Raw genomic sequence first — 13705 nt, 5'->3', positions numbered from 1 at the left:
CATTGGGAGGGGAAAGACCACTGGTCTGCCTATACATTGTGCTCTGGCCACCTCGTGACCAGAAAGGAACAGGTGCTTCTAAGAGAGCTGTTTGTGGGGAGGGCCTCTGCAAGGAAAGCTCTCAGCACAGTAAGTACACAACAAACATGGTGACCATCATCCTCTCTGAGCATGAGACTATGCTGGCTGCCGATCTTCCCCCTCCACTGGCTCAGTCCAGCAGCACCACCTCCCCCATCACAGCCATGTACCCCTCCTGATGTCACTAGCATGACTCTTCTCACAAGATCACCTTAACTCCTCTTCCTGCCACTAAACTTTAACAGCCGTGAATTTTCACACAAGAAATAAAGAGTTACTTGTAAAAGAAGTCTGGCTTCTGTACCAAGCAGCCCTGTCCTGCCACATCCCACATCCCCATGGTTCTCTTGGTAGGCTCCGGAGTTGGAGGTGGCTCTGGTTTCAACACTTACTCTCGAGGTGAATGGCTAAATAACTTGTCTGAGCCTCCACTAACTAACGTAGAAGAAGGAAATAATGACAATACTACATATCGCAGAGTGTGCAGTTTGAGTGGGTGCTTCAGAAGAACCTGGGAAGAAGGGTGAAATCCCTCCCTGTGCTGGAGACTACGCACTCTGTCCCGTCTTGCTCCAGCTCACCTGGTTTCTGATGGCCTTCTGCAGCAGCTCCTTCCCTCTGCTTAGAGGCACCTGACGGGAGAGAAGAGCAGTGATGTCTGCTGTTAGGCCATGTGTGCAATGAAAGATGTTTACACAGGAGCTGGTGAGGCGTTATGTCTTGGCGTTATGTCCCTCGGAAAGCTGGGAGCAGTGACGACTGAGGACTGGTAGAAATGAGAGCCTAGAAAACATCTAGGAGGTAAAGGTAAAGCTGCAGGAAGTTTAGGTAACCCTGAGGTGGCAGCCTGAACCTGGTGGAGAGTAGGGCACTCTAAATTCACTGAGATCCAATTGTTACAAATGTCCTGAGACCCCTCTTTAAGAGTCTCTGCACCCTCCAGCAGATAATGAAAGCAAATGTTTCACTTCAGAAGTTTTTGCTCGTAGGAAGTCCCATCTGTCATCACAATGCCAACAATGTATGTTCATGGACATTTTAATATTAATATAAGTTAGACAAAAATAAGAATGTAAGCCTAGAGGGGAAAAGCCATATTCCATTTTAAATCAAAGACATAACATGTGTATTATCCAAACTCTTGGCCCTTCATACATGCAAGCAAGGAAGAAGGGAATGGCTGCCTACTCAGGGTACTCCTGCCCAAGCCCAGACCAATCCCAACACGTCTTCTCTGGTTTATGAAGAGTCTCTTCTGGTTTCTAAAACTCTGGCTTTGAAGTCCTATAAAAACTGACATATGGCATAAAAGGGTAGCACGGGGGATAGTATGTTGCTGAGGTGTTTAGATCCAGAGCTATGATAAAATATTCTCAGTCCCTGAATTCAAATGAGAGATTAAATTAAGCCAGATGAAACTAAAACCAGAGACTGCCTTAAAAGGCTCACCAAAGCCTACTTCCTTTGTTTACACAGCATACCTCTCCTACTCCATGAGGTTCTTACCGAGTCAACAGGTTTTTGTGAAGGCCTGGGGTGGCTGCCTTTTGGATCAACCATGGCCGATGTTTCCACTCTGACCTTACTGGGGTTAGGGCTAGGGCAGCCTCTTTGGTTTGTCCTACTGCTCTCTGCTTTTGCTTCTCTGCGGCTGGACACGATGTAACTTACTTCTTTGCTCAGAAAACCCTCAATTACCTGAAACCAGATCACAGAGATGGCTGAAAACCAAAAAGCAAATGCAGAATTGTCAATAAAAAGAGGCTAGAGAAGGAAATCTTGGCTGCCAGGAGTTCCAGAATCAATGTCTTTAAATAGACTAAATGCAGTTCCGTACCAAGTTCCTAAGAAGACATCATCCTGAAATCTAATAGGGTGTATATATACATATATATATATATAAAACAGGTTTTGTCTCCAGGACTGCTGCCCCTGACCCAGTGGTAGAAGGCTGCAGGCTTTGAGTTCTATGAGCAGTTTGAGTTTGCATACAGCAAGAACACATTGGAAGAACTGGACAGGATTAAGACTAGCTTGTGTAAGCCATGATTTTTCTGTGTAAGACACACTGGGGACCAGGTATGGTGGCTCATGCCTGTAATCCTAGCACTGTAGGGGGCTGAGGTAGGAGAATCACTTGAGGTCAGGAGTTCAAGACATGCCTGGGCAACAGAGCAAGACCCTGTCTCTAAAATTTTTTTTTTTTAATTTCTTAAATTAGCTGGGTGTTGTTATGTGCACCTGTAGTCCTAGCTACTTGGGAGGCTGAGGCAGGAGCATCCCTTGAGCCCAGTAGTTCAATGATGCAGTGAGCTATGACTGCACCACTACACTCCAGGTTGGGGAGTGAAATCCTGTCTCTCTTAAAAAAGAAGAAGAAAAAAAGGCTAAAATGACTTATTTTATGTTATATATACTTTATGACAATTAAAAAAATCTAGTTATGAATTGAAGCATTACATTTACCTTTTTTTCTTTTCTGTTTTTTTTTTTTTTTTTTTTTGTGACAAGGTCTCACTTTGTCTCCCAGGCTGTAGTGCTATAGTGCGATCTTGGCTCACTCTAATCTCCACCTCCCGGGTTCAAGCAATTCTCCTGCCTCAGCCTCCCAAGTAGCTGGGACAACAGGTGTGTGCCACCACACCGGCTAATATTTGTATTTTTAGAGGAGACGGGGTTTCATCATGTTGGTCAGGCTGGTCTGGAACTCCTGACCTCAAGTGATCTGCCCACCTCGGCCTCCCAGAGTGTTGGGATTACAGGTGTGAGTCACCGTGCCTGATCACATCTACCTTTTTTTCGTCACCAGGCTGGAGTGCAGTGACACAATCTCAGCTCACTGCAACCTCTGTCTCCCAGGTTCAAGCGATTCTCCTACCTCAGCCTCCTGAATAGCTGGGACTACAGGCGCATGCCACCATGCCCAGTTAATTTTTGTAATTTTAGTAGAGATGGGGTTTCACCATGTTGGCCAAGATGGTCTCAATTTCTTGGCCTTGTGATCTACCCACCTTGGACTCCCAAAGTGCTGGGATTACAGGTGTGAGCCACCGTGCCTGGCTGCATCTACCTTTTTTAATATGGCAAATGCAAATGCTAGAGGGTAGGAGTAGGGCAATCAATGATTATCCTATATAAATACAGGAGATTGTTAATGGCCATACATTCTTCCTCCCATCCCAGTATACCTACTCCTTTGCAATATGACTTTGTTGTTCCTGCCATTAGGAGGTGGGACCTACTTTTTTATGCCCTTCAATCTGACTCGATTGGACCAATAGAACATGGGGAAATTATGATGTGTGAGTTCTAGAGCCTAGGCTTCAGAGGCCTTGGCTTCCTGCCTCACTTTCTGGGAAGGCTGCCTTGAGACCACCATGTTAAATCAGCTAGTCTGGCACAGAGTGCCAGATGTGTAAGTGAGGCCATCTTGGTCTTTCCAGCCCAGGTGACTCTCCAGCTGAATGCAGCCTCAGGAATGAGCCCTGTTGAAACCACCAGATAAACCACCCAGCCAACCCACAGCATAATGAGAAATAATAAATTGTTGTTTTGGCCAGGTGCGGTGGCTCACGCCTGTAATCCCAGCACTCTGGGAGGCCAAGGCAGGTGGATCACCTGAGGTCAGGAGTTCGAGACCAGCCTGGCCAACATGGTGCAACTTCGTCTTTACTGAAAATACACACACGCAAAAACTGGCTGGGCATGGTGCCTGTAAACCAAACTACTCTGGAGGCTAAGGAAGGCTTGAACCTGGGAGTTGGAGGTTGCAGTGAGCCGAGATTGCACTATTGCACTCCAGCCTGGGCAACAAGAGCGAAACTTTGTCTAAAAATAAATAAATAAATAGAAAATAAATTGTTGCTTTAAGCCCTATATAGCAAAGGCTAAATGACAGAAAGTACTAAAAGTTCAAAATGTAATTATGGGCCAGTTTGGTTATATAATCCTCATTCTATCCATCCTCACCGAGTTTCTGCAGTCCCGAGTTTCTGGGTTTGACAGCAAAGAGCCTCTCCATTCCAAGCCTATTCATCTAGTTTCCCCAGTTGTTAGTCTCTTTTGGGCCAAGAACTATCATGCTATTTTCTTTTTTTTTTTTTTTTTTTTGGAGACAGAGTCTTGCTCTGTTGCCCAGGCTGGAGTGCAACGGCAGAATTTTGGCTCACTAGCACCTCTGCCTCCTGGGTTGAAGCGATTGTTATGCCTCAGCCTCCTGAGCGGCTGGGACTACAAGTGCACACTACCATGCCCTGCTAATTTTTTATATAAGGTTTCATTATGTTGGCCAGGCTGGTCTAGAACTCCTGACCTCAGGTGATCTGCCCACCTCAGCCTCCCAAAGCGCTGGGATTACAGGTGTGAGCCACTGAGCCCAGTCTAAATATATATATATATTTTGTTTGTTTGTTTTTGAGATGGAGTCTTGCTTTGTTGCACAGGCTGGAGTGCAGAGGCATGATCTTGGCTCACTGTAACCTCCACTTCCCGGTTTCAAGCAGTTCTCCTACCTCAGTCTCCCGAGTAGCTGGGATTACAGGTGCATGCCACCACACCTCGCTAATTTTTGTATTTTCAGTAGAGACTGTGTTTCACCATGTTGGCCAGGCTGATCTCGAACTCTTGGCCTCAATCCCAAAGTGCTAGGATTACAAGCGTGAGCCACCGTGCCCAGCCCCTAAAAATATTTTAATGGAATCAAATACAGCAAATGCTTTTTACTCAAAGTTGTTCACCTGTGTTATTTCTAAACACTAAAAATTATTAAGACTCTAAATGTCCACAGGGCAACAGTTAAGTAAATTAATAATCCACTCAAAAGAATATTATATTCCCATTGCAGATGATATATATGAAGGGCAATAATGATGGAAAAGTGCTAATGCTTTAAGGTTATGGGTAAAAAGTTGATAATAAAAATGTACTAATGCCAGCTGGGTGCTGTGGCTCATGCCCATAATCCTAACATTTTGGGAGGCTGAGGTCGGGGGACTGCTTGACACCAAGAGTAAAAGACCAACCTGGCCAACATAGCGAGAACCTGTCTCTAAAATTTAAAAAGAAAGTACTCATGATCACAGCTAGAAAAAAATAAGCATTGCCCTGCCCTTCCCAGCCCTGCCCTCAGCTCCCTCTTGCAGGCAACTGGGTAAGGCAAAAAAAAAAAAAAAAAAAAACCCAAAAAAAAAAGGCCAGGTGTGGTGGCTCACACCTGTAATCCCAGCACTTTGGGAGGCTGAGGTGGATCACCTGATATCAGAAGTTCCAGACCAGCCCAACCAACATGGAGAAACCCAGTCTCTACCAAAAATACAAAATTAGCCAGGCGTGGAGGCGCATGCCTGTAATCCCAGCCCCTCGGGAGGCTGAGGCAGGAGAATCGCTTGAACCCAGGAGGTGGAGGTTGCAGTGAGCTGAGATCGTGCCATTGCACTCCAGCATGGGCAACAAGACCGAGACTCTGTCCCAAAATAAAGAAAGAAAAAGGGCCAGTAGCAGTGGCTCAGGCCTGTAATCCCAGTACTTTGGGAGGCTGAGGCAGGAGGATTACTTGAACCCAGGAGGTTGTGACCAGTCTGGGGAACATGGCGACACTCCGCATCTACAAAAAAATACAAAAATGAGCAGGGCATTGTGGCAAGCATCTGTAGTCCCAGCTACAGGGAGACTGAGGTGGGAGGATCACCTGAGTCCGGTGAGGTTGAGGCTGTATGAGGCTGTAGTGAGCCATGATGGCGCCACTGCATTCTAGCCTGGGTGACTGAGTGTGGCCCACTATCAAAAAAAAAAAAAAAAGAAGCACAATAAAACAAAGGTAGGATGGAGGCAGAAGGAAGATGGAAATTTACCCCGGGCTAGGAGTATCAAGGGGAGTTGCCCAAGCATATAGGGAGTGGTTTCCTTTTTGGGGTGATGAAAATGTTCTACAATTGACTATGCGATCATACAACTTACACATTTCTGTGAATATACTAAAAACCACTGAGCTGTGCACTTTAAATGGATGAATTTTATGATATGTGAATTATATCTAAATTAAGCCATTATGAGAGGAAGGGAGGAAAGAAAAATACTTAAAAATGCTAGTTGTCACTTGGAGTACTTCCACGTTCTCTAAAATTTCTAGAACGAACAGATAATATGTTTTGTTTGTTTATTTATTTATTTTAACATTATTTTTGAGACAGGGTCTTGTTTTGTCATCCAGGCTGGAGTGTAGCGGTGCAATCATAGCTCACTGCAGCCTCAAACTCCTGAGTTCAGGTAATCCTTCCACCTTAGCCTCTGAGTAGCTGGACTATAGGCATGTGCCACTGCCCCCAGCTAACCTTTTTTTTTTTTTTTTGAGATGGAATCTTGCTCTTGTTATCCAGGCTGGAGTGCAATGGTGTGATCTCAGCTCATTGTAACCTCTGCCACCTGAGTTAAATTGATTCTCCTGCCTCAGCCTCCTGAGTAGCTGGGATTACAGGCATGTGCCACCACGCCAGGTTAATTTTGTATTTTTAGTAGAGATGGGGTTTCTCTATGTTGGTCAGGCTGGTCTCAAACTCCTGACCTTAGGTGATCTGCCCGCCTGGGCCTCCCAAAGTGCCGGGATTATAGGAGTAAGCCACTGTGCCTGGGAATTATAATTTTATTTTTTGTAGAGATGAGGTCTCACTATGTTGCTCAGGTTGGTCTCAAACTCCTGGACTCAAGCAATCCTCCCACCTCAGCCTCCCAAAGTGTTGAGATCACTGGTGTGAGCCACCACAACCCGCCATTCAGTTTCCTTTTTTTTGACTGGACGTGGTGGCTCACACCTGTAATCCCAGCACTTTGGGAGGCTGAGGCAGGCGGATCACGAGGTCAGGAGATCAAGACCATCCTGGCTAACACGGTAAAACCTCGTCTCTACTAAAAATACAAAAACATTAGCTGGGCATGGTGGCGGGCACCTGTAGTCCCAGTTACTCAGGAGGCTGAGGCAGGAGAATGGCATGAACCTGGGAGACAGAGCTTGCAGTGAGCCGAGATCCCGCCACTGCACTCCAACCTGGGTGAGAGAGCGAGGCACTGTCTCAGAAAAAAAAAAAAGTTTCTTTTTTTCTTGAGACAGGGTCATGCTGTGTCACCTTGGCTAGACTGCCTCCTGGGGCTCAAGCGAGTCTCATACCTCAGCCTACTGAGTAGCTGAGACTACAAGCATGTGCCACTGGACCTGGTTAATTTTTGTATTTTTAGTAGAGACAGGGTTTTGCCATATTGGCCAGGGTGATCTAAACTCCCAGGCTCAAGTGATCCACCTGGTTTGGCCTCCCAAAGTGCTAGGATTACAGGTGTGAGCCACCGCACCCAGCCTTTTTTTGAGACAAGGTCTCACTCTGTTGTCCAGGCTGGAGTGCAGTGGCACAAGATCTCGTCTTCAGCTCACTGTAACCTCCGCCTTTTGGGCTCAAGTGATCCTCCTACCTCAGCCTCCCAACTACAATCATGCACCACGACACCTGCTTAATTTTTTGTATGCTTTGTAGAGACAGATTCTCGTCATGTTGCCAGGCTGATCTTGAACTCCTGGACTCAAGTGATCTGTCCTCCTCAGCCTCCCAAAGTGCTGGGATTACAGTCATGAGCCACTGTGCCCAGCCTAAGTTTCTAATATGGAAAAAGATTTATCTTTATTTTTTAAAGGTTATTTATTATCATTATTATTTTTTGAGACAGAGTCTCGCTCTGTCTCCCAGGCTGGAGTGCAGTAGTACAATCTCGGCTCACTGCAAACTCCGCCTCCCAGGTTCAAATAATCCTCCTGCCTCAGCCTTCTGAGCAGCTGGGACTATAGGCGCCAACCATGATGCCTGGCTAATTTTTGTATTTTTAGTAGAGACAGGGTTTTGTTGTTTAGGCCAGGGTGGTCCCGAACTCCTGACTTCAAGTAATCCACCTGCCTTGGCCTCCCAAAGTGCTCGGATTATAGATGTGAGCCACTGCACCTGGCCAAAAAAATGGTTTATGTTTAAAATTGCTTTGGGAAATGTAGTGAGACCTTTGAAAATACCTGGAAACTGCCAGGCGTGGTAGCTCACACCTGTAATCCCAGCACTTTGGGAGGCCGAGGTGGGCAGAACACGAGGTCAGTTCAAGACAACCCTGGCCAACAAGGTGAAACCCCATCTCTACTAAAAAGACAAAATTAGCCAGACATGGTGGTGTGCACCTGTAATCTCAGCTACTGGGGAGGCTGAGGCAGGAGAATTGCTTGAACCTGGGAGGCAGAGGTTGCAGTGAGTTGAGATCGTGTCACTGCACTCCAGCCTGGGTTATAGATCAAGACTCCATCTCAAAAAAAAAAAAAAAAAAAAAGAAATAAAATACCTGGAAACTATAGATATAATCCCTATCCAACTCCTGCTCTACAGCACAAATGCACATGGTATCACAGAAGAGCAGGTTACCTACCCCACCCAGTTGCTGAATGGCCCCTGTCAAAAACTGGAGATTCTTGCCAGCAGGCAGATCCAAGTAAAAGGACTTTCCGGAAAAGGGATGCTTCCCAGCACCTGGTGAGTTCTTCTGGCATTTTCCCAGATACCTGGAAACCCCTAGCTGAGCCCCTAGAAAACAATAAAGAGGAGCAAAGTAAGAAGCTTGAAAAGAGAGTCCTGAGGCCAGGTGGCCCTCACTGACAGTTCAGTCTGTGTGCTACAACAGTGCAGACTAGGCCCTGGGCACACACAGACAGCTGCGAAGCCAATGCCCTTACCCTCATGAAGCTCAGATGTGGTGAAACTAGAACCTTCCAAACAAGATAATAAGCAAACAAGGCTTGCTGACTTCTTCACTTCTTCCTTAGAATCTAAATCTAGGGAAGCCATTTAAGTAAAAAGGAATTAGACAGATCCCCAAACCAGACACTGGGGGGCTGTGGTAAGCTAGGGAAAAGAGGACCCAGATTCACAGGGGGTGCCAGGCAGGAGGATGCTTTCTAGCTGTGCTGAGCGAGTCACTGCTTGCCATGTTGCCAGTGCCAAGTAAGCAGCCCAGCCCTAACCAGTCAGCAGGGTAACATCATGCCAGTGTTGCAGCCTAGCTTAGGGCAAATATGCATGTGTATTTGAGACAGATAAGAGGGTAAGGGGACAGTGAACTTGTTGGCTCCTGAATGGGCCTACTTCCTAACCTCTCCATTTGGTAACTTAGGTAATTATAACTCAAAAAGACAGCTCTTGAAAAACAGGACAAAGAGCGTGTGTGTGTGTGTGTTTGTGTTGGAGAGCACAGAATGCTGCTGCAAATGGAGAGTGAAGGAGCCCATATTCCAGGGGCTCTGCAGCATAGTGGGGCCATTTCCTCTTCTTTTTTTTTCTTTTTCCCCTTTGAAATGGAGTTTTGCTCTTGTTGCCCAGGCTGGAGTGCAATGACGTGATCTTGGCTTACCGCAACCTCCTTCTTCCGGGTTCAAGCGATTCACTTGCCTCAGCCTCCCCAGTAGCTGGGGTTACAGGCATGCGCCACCACGCCTGGCTAATTTTGTATTTTTAGTAGAGTCAGGGTTTCTCCACGTTGGTCAGGCTGGTTGCAAACTCCCAACCTCAGGTGATCCACCTGCCTCGGCCTCCCGAAGTGCTGGGATTACAGGCGTGAGCCACAGCGCCCAGCCTGGGTTGTTTCCTCTTCTATGCAACCTCCAATCCCTAAACTCAATGGAGGGACACACGAGATAGCGCATAAGCTTTTGATCTTCCTTCCAGGAGCACGTTACCAATCAGAGTGGCTAATGTCCCAAAGGAACATTTGTGTATAAGAAAACATGAGGCAACTGAAGAAAGCAAGTACTACCAAAAAAACTTTCTCTGGTATAGATTGTCTATCATAATAATGAACCAGATAGGAAAAAGAAAAAACCATTAAAGTATAATAAATATCATCAGAAAGGCTAGGGAGGATACAGGAAACATAAAGCAGGAACGGCAGTTAAAGAAAAGAATTAGGACGGGCACAGTGGTTCATACCTGTAATCCCAGCTGGGAAGCTGAGGTGGGCACATTACTTGAGGCCAGGAGTTCGAGACCAGCCTGGGCAACATGGCAAAACCCTGCCTCTGCCAGAAAAATTAGCTGGGCACGGTGGTGCACGCCTGTAATCCCAGCTACTCGGGTGGCTGAGGCACATTAATTGCATGATCCCGGGAGGCAGACGTTGCAGTGAGCTGAGATCACGCCACTGCACTCCAGTCTGGGTGACAGAGGGAGACATCATCTCAAAAAAGGAAAAAAAAAAAAATTAGTTGGAGATAATGGACATGAAAAACAAAGTATTTTAAAAATCTTGGCCAGGTGCCATGTTTCACACCTGTAATCCCAGCACTTTGGGAGGCCGAGGCGGGTGGATCACTTGAGATAAGGACTTTGAGACCAGCCTGGCCAACATGGTGAAACCCTGTCTCCACTAAAAATACAAAAAATAACCAGGCATGGTGGCTCACGCCTGTAATCCAGCTACTCGGGAGGCTGAGGCAGGAGAATTGCTTGAACCCAGGAGGTGGAGGTTACAGTGAGTTGAGGTCACACTACTGCACTCAAGCCTAGGAGACAGAGTGAGATTCTTCTTCTTCTTCTTCTTTTTTTTTTTTTTTTTTTTTTTTTTAAAAAAAGCCAGATAATAGCAAGTGTTGGTGAGGATATGAGAAACTGGAACCCTCACATACTTCTGGAAGGAATGTGGAATGGTGCAGTCACATTGGAAAAACCATGTATCAGTTTCTCAAAAGGTTAAAACACAGAGTTACCATATGACCCAGCAATCTTACTCCTAGGTATAGCCTTGAGAAATGAAAATACAGCCACATGAAAACCTGTAAATGAATGCTTATAGCAATATTAATCATATAGCCAAAAAGTGAAGTCTTTCCCATCCTGCAAGATGATGGGTGAAAAAGTTGAGAAGCCAGATATAAACCCAAGGCCAAGAAGGCTGATGCTGGTGGCAAGGTGAAAAGGGGCAACCTCAAGGAGAAAACGCCCAAGAAGGGGAAACCCCATTGCAGCCGCAATCCTGTCCTTGTCAGAGGAACTGCAGATATTCCCGATCTGCTATGTATTCCAGAAAGGCCATGTCCAGGAAGAAGTACTCAGCTGCTAAATCCAAGGTTGAAAAGAAAAAGAAGTTTCTTGCAACTGTTACAAAACCAGTTGGTGTTGACAAGAACAGTGGCACCCAGGTGGTTAAACTTCACAAAATGCCTAGATATTATCCTACTGAAGATGTGCCTCTAAAGCTGCTGAGTAACGGCAAAAAAAACCCCTTCAGTCAGCATGTGAGAAAACTGCGATCCAGCATCACCTCCAGGACCACTCTGGTCATCCTCACTGGGCGCCACAGAGGCGAGAGGGTGGTTTTCCTGAAGCAGCTGGTCTTGGGACTGGACCTCTGGTCCTCGACCAAGTTCCTCTACAAAGAACACACCAGAAATCTGTCATTGCCACCTCAACCAAAATTGGTAGCAGCAATGTGAAAACAGCAAAACATCTTACTGGTGCACAAGATTTATCAGCAAGTTGTGGACTCACACGTTTTACAAAAAATATCAAACATTTCCTCAGCTCCAGGGCTACCTGTGATCTGTGTTTGCCCTGATGAACGGAACTTATCCTCACAAATTGGTGTTCTGAATTTCTTAAGAACCTAATAACTGATAACATTTTGTTTGTGTCTCTCAAAAAAAAGTGGAAACTCGTATGTCCATCTGACGAATGGATAAACAAAATGTGGTATATCCATATAATGGAATACTACTCAACAATGAAAAGGAATGATGTACTGACACATGGTACCACATGGATAAACCACAAAAGCATCATGCTAAGTGAAAGAAATCAGTCACAAAAGACTACATATTGTATAACTCTATTTATATGAAATGTCCAGAAGAGGCAAATTTATAGAAACAGAAAGTAGATCAGCAGATGACTAGGGCTGGGGAATCAGGAAAAGTTTGGGAGTGGCTGCTAATGGGTATTCTTTCTTGGAGTAAGAAAAGCGTTCTAAATTGATTGTGGTGATGGTTGCCCAATTCTGTGAACATACTAAGTCACTGAACATACACTTTATATGGGTGAACCGTGTGGTGTGTGAACTATAACTCAATAAAGCTGTTAAGAAAAAAAAAAAAATGGGACAGGCGTGGTGGCTCACGCTTGTAATCCCAACACTTTGGGAGGCCAAGGTGGGTGGATAACGAGGTCAGGACATCAAGACCATCCTGGCCAACATAGTGAAACCCTATCTCTACTAAAAATACAAAAATCAGTTGGGCGTGGTGGCATGTGCCTGTAATTCCAGCTACTTGGGAGGCTGAGGCAGAAGAATTGCTTGAACCAGGGAGTCAGAGGTTTCAGTGAGCCGAGATCATGCCACTGCACTCTAGTCTGGTGACAGAACAAGACTCCATCTCAAAAAAAAAAAAAAAAAATTATTTTGAGACAGGGTCTCACTCTGTTGCCCAGGCTGGAGTGTAATGGCGTGATCTTGGCTCACTGCAGCCTCCGCCTCCCAGGTTCAAGTGATTCTTCTGCCTGAGCCTCAAGTAGCTGGGATTACAGGCGTGCAGCACCAAAGCCAGCTCTAAAAGAAAAACAGCTTAAATCTCAATATTTGCACAGTCTCAAAGTATCTTCCTGTAAGATAGTTATTTATTACAAAAGGTAAAACAGTAACTTCATGTGGAAAAATCTAGCAGACACCACTTTTAATCAAGGGATCGAAGTTAATGAGATTTATCTTATCTTCATCATGTGCCTCTTGATACTACATACTGGAGAGGGGATAACATCACTTCTGCGCCAAAAATGCTTTAGCTGAATTCAATCATGTGGACATATCAAACAAACCCAAATTTAGAGGTGACTTCAAAAGTACTGAGGTCATCAAAGACAAAGAATGAGGACCTCCTCTCAGGAGGAGACTAAGGAGATATGATAACTAAAAGCAACGTGTAATCTTTCTTTTTTTTTGAGATGGAGTCTTGCTCTGTCACCCAGGCTGGAGTGCAGTGGTGCGATCTCGGCTTACTGCAACCTCTGCCTCCTAGGTTCAAGAGATTCTCCTGCCTCAGCCTTCCAAGTAGCTGGGACTACAGGCATGCGCCACTACACCCAGCTAATTTTTGTATTTTAAGTAGAGACAGCCACGTGGCCCAGGATGGTCTTGATTTCCTGAACTCATGATCTGCCCGCCTGGGCCTCCCAAAATGCCGGGATTACAGACATGAGCCACTGTGCCTAGCTGCAACATGTAATCTTAAATCAGGAAAAGAACATTGGGGGATAATTGGTAAAATGTGAATGAGATCTATAGATTAGTTAATAACATCAATATTAATTTCCTGATTATTTTTCTTTTCTTTCTTTTTTTGAGACAGGATCTCACTGTCGCTCAGGCTAGAGTACAGTAGTGTGATCATGGCTCATTGTAGCGTTGACCTCCTGGGCTCAAGTGATCCTCCCCGTGAGCCTCCTGAGTAGCTGGGACCACGTGCACCACCATGTCACGCACCACCATACCCAGCGAATTTTTTTGATTTTCTGTAGAGACGAGATCTCATTATGTTGCCCATTCTGGTCTTGAACTCCTGGGCTCAAGT

At 45.5% G+C, this 13705-nt stretch overlaps 1 protein-coding gene and 1 pseudogene across 30 annotated transcripts in view; one reads left to right on the top strand and one right to left on the bottom strand.

The window, feature by feature from the left end:
- DBF4B (DBF4B-CDC7 kinase regulatory subunit) overlaps positions 1–13705 on the bottom strand; it is a 48822-nt gene that overhangs the window by 26248 nt on the left and 8869 nt on the right. For 19 of the 30 annotated variants that reach the window (XR_012425935.1, XR_012425934.1, XR_012425933.1 and 16 more), the window contains 3 exons: positions 8524–8678; positions 1588–1779; positions 663–713 (listed from right to left, as the gene is read on the bottom strand). Coding sequence is in view for 15 of the 30 variants with exons in the window: in XM_065531681.2 (XP_065387753.1) it covers positions 663–713; positions 1588–1779; positions 8524–8678 (398 nt within the window). In the remaining 15 variants the exon portion in view is untranslated. Of the gene's footprint in view, positions 1–662; positions 714–1587; positions 1780–8523; positions 8679–13705 lie in introns of those variants that run through there. The other 11 variants (XM_074019873.1, XM_074019877.1, XM_074019884.1 and 8 more) reach the window with 4 other exon arrangements.
- Positions 10987–11735, top strand: LOC135967720 (large ribosomal subunit protein eL6 pseudogene; annotated as a pseudogene).

This window comes from Macaca fascicularis, chromosome 16 (genome assembly GCF_037993035.2).
Source record: "Macaca fascicularis isolate 582-1 chromosome 16, T2T-MFA8v1.1".
NCBI lineage: Eukaryota > Metazoa > Chordata > Mammalia > Primates > Cercopithecidae > Macaca > Macaca fascicularis.
Note: the sequence above shows the minus strand (reverse complement) of the source record. Positions and strands in the feature narration are given on the sequence as shown.